The sequence below is a fragment of the Camarhynchus parvulus genome, chromosome 9 (assembly GCF_901933205.1).
Source record: "Camarhynchus parvulus chromosome 9, STF_HiC, whole genome shotgun sequence".
In the NCBI taxonomy this organism is placed as follows: domain Eukaryota; kingdom Metazoa; phylum Chordata; class Aves; order Passeriformes; family Thraupidae; genus Camarhynchus; species Camarhynchus parvulus.
In genome coordinates this window covers 7,948,333-7,963,999 of record NC_044579.1, presented here as the reverse complement: position 1 = coordinate 7,963,999, position 15,667 = coordinate 7,948,333, and the positions used below count along the sequence as shown (strand labels likewise).

Below are 15,667 nucleotides of genomic sequence, written 5' to 3'. Positions count from 1 at the left end.
AGGAATAGACAGAACAATCTAACTAGATGGTGACTGTTGTTTTGTTTAAAAAAAAGTGGGGGCTAGTTTGGCTTTGCAGAGTAAGGATCAGAAGTAAATATTACTGCTGTCAGCAAACACCTTATGCTAAACACAAGACTAAAAGTACTACTTAAGCTATATTAGCACAAGAACAATTTTTATGGAAGAACTGTGCAGTGATATGGGGATTCGTCATCTGACAAGTTAATGTTTGAGCCTCTTTGTCTTTTTTATTGCTCATCTTTCATGCTGGGAAGACACTTCTGTGGATGACTTCTAATAGCTGGTGTACTATGGCTCAGCATGGCACAATGTTGTTTGAGGAAATTCCATTAAGAAGTGCAATGTCTCAGCCCAGTCTCTCAGCTCACAATCTACAGCATACATTCAGTTTGTGGTAGAATAATTTATTCTGCAAGTGGCCTGGTCAGATATGCAATCTGCTCAGAAATTACTCTCTTCCTTTTCTCAGAAATAGATCTACTATTCAAAGTTAAAAGATTTAGGTCTCTGCATTTGCTAGGAAAACATACCCCCTTTGGTAAGCATTTATATTTTGTTTCAAGTATTTTGTACCTATGAAAGGATCCTCCTTTATCATTACTCTGTTGTCATCTAAGAGATGTGAGTGTTGTTAGAAGTACATACAATTTGGTTTTTGGCTTGTTTTTTCCCCTCAGGATGAGCTGAAGCTAGCAGTGAAGCAGGGGGCCACCTTACTGACATGCATCCGGGAGCCAGTCACCCGAAGTGCCAACAGCAAACTCAGTCCTGATGAACTGGAAAATGTGGCCACAGTGGAAAGGTCAGTGGAGCTAAATTACCTTGTGCAACTTGCTAATTTATTCCTAGGAGATGCAAATGTAATTTAAATAATTTAAATATGCAGGTTATAAATTACCACTGGTTCACATACTCAGGATTTATGGACAGGTAAGTCCAAGAAGAAATAGCTTAGAGGAAATGACTCGATTATACTGCCAAGGCAAGTTCAAACAAGTCCTGAATTTCTTGGTAATTTTTGGTCAGACCACTAACTACCTGGCTGAAGATTTCAGGTGGGAAATAGGCTAGAAAGTAGTACCTGAGTCTCTGTGTGAGATGAGTGGGTGATGTGCTTGTGAGTGTCTGTGGAAACACCGGGGGAAGAGCAGATGAAGATGATACCTGAAACATTCTGTGTGTCACAGATCCAGAGATACACAGAGAGAGAGCCCCCTTTTCCTTCCTACAATGCTAGTTATTACCATAAGGCTTTTGGTCACCATGTAGAAGTTTCTGCTGTGCCATGTGATGCAGAGCAAAGAGAAATGCCATGCTAGGGTTTCAGTGTGTCTGCATTCACTGGGAACAAAGGTGCTAAAAGTAAAGCTGAGCTGATATTTTTTACTGAATACTTTAAAATCCTTTGAACAGCCATCCCAAAGGAATTTGTGAATTCATTTTGAATTCAACAACTAGCTTTGATTAAAAAAAGTTTTCCAGGGAGAGACTGAAAACAGAAACTTGTTTTTGAGACATAGGAGGGATCTATTGGCATTTGCCCCAATAACTTGATGATTTCATGCATGAAACTTGATGATTTCAGCATGCACTGATCCCTTATCTGCCCAAAGAATGCCCATCTACTGAAATACAAGATATTCAGAGAACACTTCCTTTTCGTTTTTTCTACTTGTTTAAAACTGTTCTACTTTGTAATTAATGGATCATTGAGAAACTGTGAGGATGACTCACTAGCCTAGTGTCAGATATTTTACTGAAGATATGACACCTTGAGATTAATGTCTTTGCAAATAAATGTTTCATCTTTTATACAAAGTAAAACAATGTCCATGGGAGTCATTATGAGCTCCTAATCTATTGTTTTTAATCGACTGGGAACAATTATTTAGCCCTTGCCTATTTCTGAGGGGTGAAGAAAATTCACAAGTTGTAGAGTTCTGGTTTAATAATTCCATAAAATAATAATTGCATCATATTCAATCTCTATAATTTGGGGATGGATTATCTTTGAAGCATTGGGTGGAAGCTAGGGAGTGACAGCTGTCCTTGGCTGCCAGTGCATGGAACAACTCTGAGTCCCTCTTGCACATCAGGAGGCAGGACAGTAACTGCCACAGTAGATCCATGTAGTTGTCACTCATCTGTCACATTCCTGCCTGTCCTACTGCAAATTTTATTCTCTTTTGCTTATGAGAGAGTTGACACAGAGCCCTCTTACATAATTTTAGGGCTCCCCACCATTTCCCTGCTCTGCTTTCTGCCATCAATTACTGTAACTTAAAAGAAATTAACTATAGAAAATAAGTACATTCTATTCATTATAATTCCTTAACAGGTTGTTGGCTCAGTTGGATGAAACAGAAAAGGCTTTTGATCAATTTTGGACCAAACATCATCTGAAACTAGAACAGTGCCTGCAGCTTCGACACTTTGAACACGATTTTAGAGAGGTATTTCTTTGTTCATGCTGTCTAGCCTTCTCTGGCAAATAAGGTCAAATTCTTCCCATACTTAGAGTATACTAGCAATCCAAAAAGGAGGTTGGGAGAGAAGATCATTATGCAATAGGAAATGAATATTCAAAAATTAAAGTCTTGACAACTTTCAGATGTCTTACAACACTTGAGTAAGGCACAGTGAGGAAAGTGCCAGACTGTGAGGGCAAAATGTAGAACACCAATAAATAAATTTACCTTGAGAAATAATTTTGCATTTAGGTGTGAAGTTATCAAACATAAATTCTTCTGTGATGGTAAGTCACCAATTCCACCAGAGTCAAAGGAATGCAGTTCAGAAAGCCCAACTGTCACCCCCAGACACTGAAGTAATACAAATTCTAAAGTAATATAAACTCTGGAGTTACAGGTTGTCAAAACTTTGTGGGCCTAATTAGTGAGAAACAGGGAAACTCTTTGAAGTTGATTTATTGATTTGTTGATTTATTCCTTGGATTTTCCATTTTGGAACAATCTGAAAGACTAAACTTGAGCTGCAGACTCTTCTCAGAGATGTAGGTGAATGTTGTAATTTTTATCAGTATCTTGTGATGGGATTTTGGGTGGTTTTGTTTTGTTTTGGTTTATGTTTTTGTTGTTGCTGGTTTTTAGGTAAAATTGACACTGGATAATCTCATGGAAACACAAGCAGGTTTTGCTGACATTGGAGACAGTGTGACTCGAGTTGAGAACCTCCTCAAGGAACAGAAACATCTGGAAGAGAAAGGACAGGTTTGCTCTCAATTTAGTATTCTAGCTGCTTTAGACATGGTATTCTGGACACTTGCTACTGTCCTTTTTTTTTTTTTGTCCAGATTTACTCTCTTCTCATGAGTCATTACTTTAAATTGCAAAACACAGTTCCTAATTTCCAGGAACCAGGGTTGTTCAGACCCGGTACTTCCATTTAATTACTTGGAAAGCTAGGGAAAAAAGTAGGGAAAAACTTGTATAATGAATGTCCCTAGTATGTGAGAAAGCAGAAGTGGGCTCCATAATCTTGGTGGGCAACCTGTTCCAGTGTTTGGTCACCCTCACAATAAAAAAGTGCTTCCTGGTGTTCAGATGGAACCTCACAAGTTTCAATGTACTCATGGACATGGAAGTTGGCCTTCAATGTAAATATAAAGTACGACATATCAGCTATCTTAATATTCCAAACCTTTATCCCCAGGCTACAGCAGAGGTTACAGAGAAGGATTGTCATTATTATGCATGTAATTCTAATTTTGGATTTTTCTCATTAATTTCACAGGAACCTTTGGAGAAGGCCCAGTCTCTGGCTCTCCATGGAGAGCAGCTCATCCAAAACAACCATTATGCAGTTGACTCCATTAGACCAAAGTGTGTTGAACTCAGGCGAATTTGTGATGACTTTACCAATGAGACCAAGAAAAAGTATGATATTTTGGGAAAGTCTCTTGAGCTGCATAAGCAGTTAGATAAGGTGAGTGAACCTTCTCAGATAACAGCTCTGGCAAGGTTCTATTAAAAATGAAGGATTTTATTAGCTAAGGTAATTATGATGAAGATAAAAAGTTGTTTGTTTTTTCTCCTTTTTATTCAGTAAATGTTAGTATAAATATTGGAGCCTTGCATCAGTTCAGCAAGTTCAATTCTGCATATCCTGATGGGGTGACTTGTGGGCAGGAACTATGGGCAGGCATACTATGAGTAACATTGATCCCCTTTTAATGACATGTTAGGGCAAATCTCTTTTTCATAGAGCAGAAGCAACAGCTGACAACTTGGACTGTCAGTGATGATAAGTCCTTCTTCCCCCACTTTTCTTTGAAGGCAAGCCAATGGTGTGAAGCTGGAATCTACCTCTTAGCTTCCCAAGCTGTGGATAAGTGCCAGTCACAAGAGGGAGCTGAAACTGCACTTGTTGAAATTGAGAAGTTCTTGATAACAGCTAAGGAACACCAGCTCTCCAACCCGAAGGAGTTCTACAATCAGTTTGACATGATCCTCACCCCTGAAATAAAGGTAAAACCCCTCAGATGTGCATGTGCTCACTTAGAAGTTAAACATTTCTGATTGCTTTGTCCATGAAAGTGTACTGGGCTATATATTTGAGTCTGCTAAAATATGCCTCTTTCCCTACTCTAAAAGGGCACAGAGGTCAGTATTTGTGAAAGTAAGTTTTACTCATAAGAGCAGTCATGCAACGCTTATGTCATTTTCTTCAGAGCAGTGCTAGAAACACTGTTTGAGTCACCCTGTCTTGGTCAGAGAAACTGTGATCTGGGCAGAATGCGTGGACTGGGCTGCAATATACTGTGATCTCCAGCTCTAGTCTGAGTCTGGTAATACAAGTCCTTTCTTCACTCACTCAGTCCAGCACTGACAACCATTTGTTGTTTGCCTTTTCTTTGTCAAGGCCAATGCCCAAAGAATTGTACAAAAACTCGAAGATGTGCAAGAAATGTTTGACAAGAGGCAAGTAAGTCTGAAGAAGCTGGCAGCCAAACAGACCCGGCCAGTACAACCTGTTGCTCCACATCCTGAATCTTCCCCAAAGCGAGCATCACCAAAGATTACCAGACCAGCAGCAGTAGGTAGGCCATGAGCAGCTGCTTTCAGACTCACACCAATGTTTTGTCCACATGGTCATGTTTGATTTTTGTTATCAGAATGAACACTTGAGTTTGATGTGCAGTGTCAGCTTCGTAGGTCCAGCTAGTAAAAATGAATATGAAATATCTCTCACTGCAAACACACAAACAAGGGTGAATTAAAAAAACCCACCAGGTTTCTCTTCCTAGGTCTAATCTGCAGAGTACATTTCCATACTGTGTCTCAGTGTGGCTTGTATTGCTAATTCTCAAATACCCACACCAGGGTAGTCAATGCAAGCCTGCAATGCAAGCATGTGAACCTCTTTTATATTGCAGATAATGTAATGTGAATATTTGGCTTTCAAGTGTCATAATTCCTCAAGTTTCAATCAGATACTTGCAAAATTAAGGGTCCATTAGTGAGTGACACAGACTCATTTGTGGAATTTTTGCTTTTCCCCCCCTCTACATAGATGTTAGTTCACTTTCTACCTTGTTTTCTGCTAACCATGCAAGCTGAGCATTGCTTCTCTTTGGAAATTACTGAAAGTTCCTGATTTGAGGTTAGCATGTGTGTTTAGTCAAGATAGCTGTTTCCTGCAAAAGGAACATGGGTGAAGCTAATTTGAAACAGTGTATCCTGGAGACCAGCTACCCTGTGCTTCCCTGCAGGAAGAGGTTGTCCCTTTGTAACCTTTAGGGCTGTTCAAAAGGGGAACCTTTAGTAAAAAGCCTTTAAAAAGCCCTCTAATTTCATTAAGAGTGTTCAATGAACTGCTTTCTCAACAGGAATCTTCCTGTTGAGATGGATGACCAGTAGCCTGACCATTTTGCTTTCTAGACATACCAGCAAAAAATCACACCAATGTCTGTGTTCTCCTCTGTTCTCCTCTGCTCCCCAGCATTCATCCTTTCTTCCAAAGGAAAATCATCTTTTCCCCATTCCCATGCTGGTTTGACATCTGTACATTTTTTCCCCCAAACCATGCTAGCTGTGTTTTGTATGTACAGTTCCTACCTCAACTTTCAGCTTCTCTTTTAGTTTGAGGCAAACTGAGAACACAATGCCTGTGAAGAGGTCCTGCTCTGCCACACACCCATCCTCCAGCACTGTGCTCCCCTCTTGCACTGGGGTGGGCAGTCAGTTTGATGGGGTTGTGATTTGCCTTGAAAACTGAGTAATCAGACTGCAACACTGTAGTAGTTCTTTTTCCATTGCATGAGCTAGAAAAATGCAGGGAGCTCTGGAGATGACACAGCCCAGTCAGTGCTCCAAGCAGCAGTAATTACAGCATTCATCACATTGCTCACTGCATGGCCACTAGTGCTGAAGCCAAGGAAAAATAAAAAAGTTGCAGAAAATGGGGTTATGGGGTCAGTAGGTCAGAACCAGTTAGTTCCTGTCAGTGGCAGCACAGTTTTAGGATGGCTTTTACCTACTGAAACTGCATCTTCAGGCTAAAAGCTAATCTTGCCATTCTGTTTATGCATGCAGTCCCTTGAACTGTTTCTTGAACTTCTTTCTTGTCATTTTAGCACATCTGCAGATTTTTAGAATAAATTATTGATATAGATAGAACCTTATAGAAAAGTCACTGGTTTATGACAGTGCTTTAAGTTTTGATTCTTGTTCATACAGCCTATCCCACATACCATCAGCTCTTTCATAAAAGTCATGAGATGCTCCCTTGCTCTGTCCCTTGAATTGCAGTTCATAGTTATACAACCCAATACAGGATAACTGTGTGACAAGGCTTAGCCTTTAATGTCCTGTTGCAAAATAATAGGGAGCTGAAATTTATTTTAAAATGCTATTCTGGTTGTCAGGAGGTGCAAAGTGCAACCCAGTTCCGTTCAGACATTGATAAGCAGACTCTGCCATTTCATTCAGATACTAGAAGGTGACTGACCAAGAGTACCTCTGTGCAAAGAAACAGAAGTGCCTGAGTATCTACAGCTCATCCAGGGACTCTCAGTCAGTGACTTTAACAGCCATGAATAGTACATGTATATTCAGATATTCTTTGAATCACTTTGGTGTTATCCAGTTGTCTGCTACACAGAATCACACTTTGGAATTCCTGAGTGCCCTTTCCCTCAGACTGCCAAAGCACTTGGCAAGTACTAGTCAGTATTTTAACCTCTTTTATCAGAAAGAAAACTGAAGCAAGATAAACTGAGGAATTCACCAAAGTGTTTCACAGGTGTTTCTGAATCTGAAACATGTCTGAGAATAGAAACAGGGACACTGAGTCCTATTCCAAGCCTGAAAATGAGGCTGTGAAATTCTGCTCTTCTTGAAGCTACTGTCTTTTGGACTTTCCTCTGTGTCCTTTCTTCACATTCATGGCATCAATGCACAATCAGCATTTACTGATGGGGAGAATTTATTAAGCAACATCTTGGAAACTGAGAGAGGCTTAGAACACCTTCTCGAAACAGGTTTTGTAACTCAATTGTTATATTCTACCCAGGACATACCTGAATATTTCTAAAAGCTTGCAAAATAGAACATGACAACAGGAAAATACCATGTTCCTAGACTGTGTAAATAGAAAGGCAAGCAAAGGCAATAAAATGTTGTAAACAGAAATAGAAAACCAGAAAGAAAGCCTTTTGTCCCCAGGCAGCAGAGTAACAATACCATGGCAGCACTGGGGTGGTTGGACTGTGAAAGGAAAAGAAGTTACATTTGTTCCAGAATAGATTTTGTTTTGTTCTTCCTTGCTGACTCTCCATTTTCCTAACGGGGAGCAGTAGGGAAAATTCAGTCCAATTCAGGGTGCTAATGGAAAAATCTTCGCAGATATGAAGGCTCAGACATTAAACACTCCATTATTGTAACTGTCAGACTCCCCATTTTACATGGACAAATACGTAGGCAGAGATGGATTTTCTGCACTCAAGCATAGCTGATACCATGTCTGAGAGAAAGGGCAGGTTTCTGTTGGGGAAATGACTGTCACAGTTTCATGTGCATGTCCTTATGGTTTCTGGTGACTCTCAGCAATCTTTTAGCACAGTGAAGATCCAGAATAGCAGCTCAGAATTGACTCTCCTTTGGTCAACACTTTTCTATGGGTCTGGAAACTCTGAAGAAAAATTTTACATTAATCCAAATTTTGCTTGATGCTTCTGGTTTCACAAGTGGACTTCCATATTTCTCAGGGACAGGCCTGTTCAAGACTGAAGTACTTGATCTGGAATTATTGTGATGCTGAACAGTCTGTGGCAGCTGTATTTGGTGCATGTTCTAGCTGTGAGAACTTGATTAAATATTCACAGATCAAACCTGAAAAGGCAGAAAACTCTGTTGACCTTTTTATAATAAGAACCTTGAAAATATTTAAGTAGTATACATGACACCTCATTTTAAGGAGAACTCCATTTTCTCCCAGTGGAAGCTGCTTGAATTCTAATAGCTAAATTTGTCCCTATATCTGTTGGGAGGAAAGAAGTGGCACTTGATAAGGAAATAGTTTTGCTCTGATTCACTTATGAGGGCATATTTTTTGATAATTTGACTACATATTTGTTCTCTGCATTTCTATGCAAAACTCTTTAGCATGGAGTGAATTGGAGTAGGTCCACAGAGTCAAACCACACAGTCTGTCAGACACAATGAGATGAACTACAGAACTGTAAAGGATAATACAAGCAATTAGAAATTACTGCAGTTAGCATTTATCTATTTTAATTTGCTTGTAATTCTCCCAAGCTCTTACTCTTTGAAATGAAACTTTCCCAAAGGCCATTCCCTTCAACCTCACGTGTTCTTGGAAAATTTCAGTAAAAGGTGATTTGGTCATCTCAGTGACCATGGTTAGGAAAAATGTCTTGCTTTAGTTACCTTTCTGACAAGAGTTGGAACATGGCAGCACGAAGTGCTATAAAATATTCACCTAGAGAGTTCTTTGTGGGCAACATAAATGTGAAATACAGGAGCAGAGATGTCAAAATGTCTGCAAGCTTGTTAAACAAATAACATGTTTAACAGCACATTGCACATACAAAATCCATGACTCACCATACAAGCATCTTAGAAGGCCAACTTGAAACACAAGATTCATGGGGGAAAACACAACTGGAGCCTTTTCAGTTCTTTAAAAAATAAAATTTAAGCTGGTTCCATCTCAGTTAAATGTATACAACTGCTCATTGGATCCAGTCTAGCATTCCTCACAGTCACTAGTGCATAACACTCACTAACTAATAACATCTGGACAGAGGATAAAGGAAGAATTTCTTGCAAGAGTCTAGGGAAGTGTGCAGGGGAAGTGAAGCTGTGGAGAGATTAGCTGACTCAGAAGAGATGGTGTGTGTGACTCATGAATGGTTTGAGAAACCACTAGTTTGTCTGGTTCAGTATATTTCTATAAATGAAGTTGTAAAAAGGAAAAGATACTTTCAGTTTTGTGGCTGTGGGATTGCTATTACACTTGGGCCAGTCTGAGGAAACCAAGTAGTGTCTCCTGGTAGAAGAATATTCCACATCCAGAAACCTTGCTCTGTGCTTCTTTTATCTGCAGATTTTCAGGGGGCTTGACAGAAATTTTGCCAGAGAGAAGTCTAAATTATATTGCCTAAGAATGGCAGTCTTTCTGCCCTAAGCCATTAAGTGACAAACCATAGCTGCTCTGGTGTTTCTTTAGCTGCCTAAACATTGTTTTGCCATCACCAGCATTCAAAATAGCAATTAAGCCACTAATTATCTCCAAACTCGTGTTCCTGTTGTAAGCATGAGCAGCAAACCCCAATAAAGTTTAGCACACTAGTTATTCCCATGCTTGTTCGTGCCAAAAGAATTCAATTCTGCTGGAGGTGATGAGTGAGAATGCACAAACCCATACAGAAAACAGATGGGAGAACGTGATGGGGGAATTCCCCCCAAACCTGAATGTGAGGGGGGCTTGGAATATCTTAAAGGTGCTGAATATGTATTGTAACCCTTGGCTATGGTCTCATGCTAGCCAATGAGTTGCACTTATTCTAGCAGGAGCTAACTTAGGGCCACTTACCCAGGTGAACTAATCCGGCTGTCTCTGAGCACCAGGGAGCTGCCCACAGTTCTGTCTGTCCCTCAGTCTGTCCCTCAGTGGGGGATGTAGCCCTCCACTGTAAGAGATCAGCACCTGAGAGATGGGGCCTGTGTCCTGCCACAAAGGAGCAGGGGGGAGAATGGGTGAAACCACAGCTTTTTCTCACAAGCTGCACAGCAAGTTTTCCTCACTGAATTTATTTCAGTCTTAGACGGGTAGAGAGACTGCAAAGCAAAACAGAGCACATGAGTCTCTGTCATTTTCTAGCAGCTTTAGGGACAGTACAGGCCACTTTACCATTTGCTGTGGGCTAAATAACACAATAGTGATTCCATACTTGTCATACAACTTGTTCATAAAACAAGAGTAAACAGTACTAAAGCCCCATTGGAAAAGTGTAGTGGTGCTCCAGGTGAATGCAAGTGACAGACCCAAACTCTGCTTTACAATGCCCTTTGACAATATTTGCTTTAAAAGCAGCATCAAGCAATTAAAAATATTAATGAATTAAAAATGAAATCATCATTATGTATCATCCAGGGGAGTACTGTGAAACAATAGGACGAAAACAACTCTGCAACCTTGCAGACATTAGATCATTTCTAGTTCTCCTTTGTTCCTGTGCCTGTATTCTTTCAGTAGGCAATTCAACATTGTAATTTTCAGCTTCTTCAGCAACACAATATTGACCTTGAAACAGCCAACTGTACTGAATTCTGTAAGGGAGTTTCCCTTATATTTCCAGTTCCACAGTAATTATTGCAATAACAATTGGCAGGTATTTGGGCTGTTCCCTTCTGTACTGCTTCAGCAACTACTTAAATGCAGTGACATGCAGCAGTCTCTGACTATGGGCCAGTCAATAACTGAAAAATTCTCCAGAGCATAACCAAAGCAGCTTGTTTCCTGTTTTCAGTTCATTTCTGGGTCTAATTGGAAAGGGAAGTTTGCTGTGTCAATATGAATCAAATTCACCTCTGAAACAGACTCAGTGGAATTTGACTGCTTTCATATCTTGTACCTTTTCTGAAATATGTCACACTGAAGAAGCCAAGACTCAGATTGTAAACTGACCTGAGAAATTTACTGCTGGATCAAGGAGCACCTGTAGTTTAACTTCTTGTGAATGTGTAATCTTTAATTTAAACTGCGCTATGCTCTTTCCTGGATCACCTGGAGCTGTCTGAGCTTGCAAGTTGTGATCCAGACATCAAAGTTGTAACTGATTTCCACCTTTTCTGCTGATTGCTTTCAGCAAGGGTTTTCATACCAATATCAACCACCCCTTCAAGCTACAAAATTTTCTGAATAATGAATAAGCCAAACAACTTGGTATTGCTGACTATGGTCTTCTAAGTGAAATTCCTCATGTTTTCTGAAGTTATTTCTGTTGCTTCCTTTAATTTCCATGACATATCCATTGTGAATTAGATTGTAGAGCAATCCAAGGGACTGAACTCAGATTCAGAGAGGGCAACTAGACATTGGCAGCATATCTAGGGTATTCAGGTATGGGTAAGATTATGAAGCAATATCTTGGTGGCCAAGTCTCAGATCTATTTTCTTAATGCTGGTTTTCAAGGTATAAATAGGATAAAACTGGGAGAAGCTCCAGGAGATAATAGTTTTTAGTGTATTAAGTCTGATCACAGCCTGTTTTGTCATGATGGTGGTAGGTGAGAGTTTATGGCTAAATAGAATCTCCAGGCTGCAGCAATACAGAAAAGGGGGAATTTGCTGATGCTTATAGACACTTTACTCAGACATTCATGGGAAAACACATAAAAGGACCCATTGGAAAACTTACCAAATATTCTGGTTTTGCCAACAGTAGCAGTCACCCTCCCCGCAGATTAGAAAGGCATGAAGAAGTTTGACAGTCGGGATCAACAACTTCCATGTGCTGCATCTTGCATCTTTTTGTTCCCTTGGTTCCAAAATGTCAGTACACCACTTTTTGAGTGAAATAAAAATACCTTTGAGAGAATAAATACTACTTCAGGGAAAGCTTGCTTGAGGATAGGAAAAAGGTATTTGTTGAAAGTAGTGTTCAAAGTCAAACAAATCCCCTGCTGTATATTCTGAAAGAGTGATGGGAGAGCCAAAAAGAGACATTTGCATTTCAGCTCAGTCCTGGGAACCACAAGAATTCTCTACCAGTTGATTATAGCTGCTGGTGACTGCCAGACTTCCCTGTTCCATTGAGGAAAGTTTCTAGTATGAAGTCATTGTGAGGAGGTAACAGGCATGAAACGGGCATTGCCAAGTCCTTATGTCATTCAGCATCGGATAAATCCAAGATTTAGGGAAGAGTTAAAGACAGGCTGCTTTAATTAGCTCTCTTCCCAGCTCTGTGATAAGGCTGTTGTAAAGACACAGGGTAGAAGAAATGTCAGCTTCCATTATTATCATCTGTGAAACTGATATGTTGCCTTTTTAACTGAATACAATTTGGGTGCTTCTATGTGCTTCTTTTTGCCATTTCAAAAACTACTTTAAAAGACGAATACAAAATGACAAGGGCATTTGAAACTTTGTTAAGGTGTTTCTTTTAAAAGTGTTCAGACCTCTCCTACGTCAAACCTTTGATACTAGGTCCTCCTCATTCAAAGAAGACTTCATCTTTTTTACTGTATCCCTCAGCTTCTCCCAAAGAAGAAAAAGTTAATGACTATCAAGACTCTCAACACTTCAAAACACTAAACTTGGTGAAACCCTCTTAAACAAAATGTTGCCAGATGCATTTGAAAACACCAGCTTTTATTCTTAGAAAAAGTGCTTCTTCAATTATAAAGTTTTGCCAAAATAAAGAAGAAAAGGACTTAACCTCAATTTTGCTCTTTGTTGCCTGACTCAGATTCTTTCAGCATCTCATCTGGCTTTCATACGTTTTCACCCATGACATGAATGGCTGCCCGTATCAATTCAGCAATGAAGAAAAGAAAGAGTGCTGTTGGCCTTGTACTTGCATGTGCTGTGAACTCATTACCAATCTAAAACAAAGATAAAGCTGTGTCAGATATTATTTTCTACTCAAGCCAAATGTATGATTTCCCTTCTCATAGTTCAGTCTAAGCCTTTGCTTTGGACAGCAGGCTCGTTGTTAAGGATGTCCAGTAGCCTCAGTGTCAGCTGGGCCTTTCAGAGCCTTCAAGGGCCCCAAACCTGACACAAAAGGGCATGTTCTGAAATAATATTCTCAGATTCCCTCCTTACACACCTGTCACTGTGCCTTGCTGAACTCCTGTGATTACTCTTTTGAGAGTTGTTCATGTGATGAATCCAACACCAATCAGCAAACCAGCATTACCAGAAACAAAATTTCCTGGGAACTCACACAAGCAACACCATGCAAGTGGCAATTACCCAAGTTGGTACAGCTGGCTAACATTTACCTGTGCTGTCCTAAAGATGTTTTTCCCAGGGGAAGCCAAACCAAAGTAATCCTTTCAGTGTGGAGCTGAAGATGCCAATTTGAGACAGTGCAGCACTGAATAAGGGGACCCATCCCTTGTTCCACCCAGTCCATCACTGCTCCAGCACAGCTCAGTTCTCTAAGCCAGGCCTCATTTACCACTTTGCTCATTGCTTTTATTAGGAAGTAGAACTTTAACTTTTAGCACATTTTCTAATGCTACTTTCTTTTTTACTATTTCAGCTACCAACAGGAGGTCTACAGAAATTTCCTGCCCTCCAAAGACTGTTTCTGAAGTAGAGTTATCAAAAAAGAAAAGCATTAAGAAGACAAAAGGTGGAATTAAGGTAGGATTACTTGTAATTTGGGGACATCCCATATTGTGAGAGAACTCAAAACCTCATAAATATAGATTTACATACCTATACTTGGAATTTAAAAAAAAAATTGAAGCATTGCTAACTTAACTCTCTAATAAGGACAAGCTACTTTAACCAACTTGTCTGTTATTCACACCCCTGACTTGTTCATATATTTCATCTTTATTCCTCTGAAGCTGAAAGCAAAAATTAAATGCAGTCCATTTTCTGAAATGGCCAGCACAGCCCACAACTTCAGCAATAAGCACAGAATAAACAGTTACCAGCAGGAACATACAGGTGGTCTCCCTTTTGCCTAAACTCACAGAAAGTGACTTTTGAATTAGTTTTACTCTCATCAGTAATGTAGGTAATCAGTTGCATTTCTCTCACATAGTTAGGTGTATGCAGCAGTGTGGTACAGGCTTTATAAAACATCCATTCATTAATTTTTAAATCCACTTCCCATGACTACACTGCAAATTATGCCCCCTCCCTATCTTCCCATTGTTCTGATAATAGTTCAGATGAGGATAGTTCATTACTGGATTCCATCATTATCATCAACCAGCTAAATAATTTAGCAATATAGAATGTAAGAACCAGCCCTTAAAAATGAAAGTGCTCAGGAAGTTGGATTCTGCTGGGATTTAGATATTGGCTTGGATTAACAGCAAACTCAGCAGATGGGTTGTTTAACTGAATTTGAATAGACCGGCTTTTCAGTGAGTGCAAGTAGTGCTTGCTGCTCTTAAAACTGCAGGCAAAAGGAAGAAAAGCCTGCTTAAAACTTGCCTGGAGAGCACTTGAAATGATCCAACTCTGCAAGACTGGACAAGGGAGTGTGTGAGTGTTATCAAAACAAACACTGGAGCTGTGCAAAAGCTCTGTTTCAGCCTGGGCACGGGCTCTGCACAGGTCCCTGTGCTCAGCACTGCCTCACCCAGCACTGCTGCTGGGACACTGACACTTCTCAGAGGCACACAGAGGATTCCCACATTTCTCCACAGGGCATTCTACAAACAACTCTGGAAATGTGAAGTCTTTGGGTTGGCTTCAGACAGGAAATGAAAAAATAGTATTCCAGAGTCTAAGGAACAGATTATTATGCCCCTAATTATCTACACAAGGAGATAATTCCCCTTCTGTGGTGCAAGAGTATAATGACTTTGCCTGGAGTAAGGAATGCCTCCATGCCAACACTGAGCAAAGATGGAGAATATAAATAGGAGATATTTCTGCACATCTAGAATTATTTGAACTTGTCTAATGACTTTCTAGGTTAGGTAGGATCTGGTTTTTATTCTTTCAAAGAGTTAACGTTCTCTAAATAAAAGCACAGCAATTAAGTATTTTCAGTTTTAATATGTCCTTCTCATTCAGATTGAAGTGATGCATGAAGCCAGTCAAGGAGGATCCAGCAGAGTCCTGGTGACCAGTGAAAGTGACGAGAACTTGTCAACAAGGAGGAGGTAAGGCTGCATATATGAGCCACTATTTTTTTTTCTTCTTAGAATGCAAATTGCTGCACTTGTAGTACATTCTCTACAACCTCTTTGAAGTTCACCAAGATTAATAAATAATTAGCAATAATGAAGTCACTGAAATGCTTACAGCCATGCATTTATACCGAGTCTATCAGATGAAAAAGCAAGTAAGAGTTATCTTTTGTTCATGTTGGGGCTTTTTTGCAGGTTTTTTCCTCTTAGAAGCATTAATTACAAGATGTGAGAAAAGAAGTCATTAGAATAAGCTTTGCATGTATTTACAA

At 39.8% G+C, this 15,667-nt stretch overlaps 1 protein-coding gene across 7 annotated transcripts in view; it reads left to right on the top strand.

Moving 5' to 3' along the window:
* Positions 1-15,667, top strand: part of MCF2L2 (MCF.2 cell line derived transforming sequence-like 2) — a 151,903-nt gene that overhangs the window by 58,942 nt on the left and 77,294 nt on the right. For all 7 annotated transcript variants that reach the window (XM_030954013.1, XM_030954012.1, XM_030954017.1 and 4 more), the window contains exons 8-15: positions 702-826; positions 2,363-2,477; positions 3,135-3,254; positions 3,778-3,969; positions 4,320-4,511; positions 4,906-5,083; positions 13,781-13,884; positions 15,280-15,368. In XM_030954013.1, the coding sequence (XP_030809873.1) occupies positions 702-826; positions 2,363-2,477; positions 3,135-3,254; positions 3,778-3,969; positions 4,320-4,511; positions 4,906-5,083; positions 13,781-13,884; positions 15,280-15,368 (1,115 nt within the window). The remainder of the gene's footprint in view (positions 1-701; positions 827-2,362; positions 2,478-3,134; positions 3,255-3,777; positions 3,970-4,319; positions 4,512-4,905; positions 5,084-13,780; positions 13,885-15,279; positions 15,369-15,667) is intronic.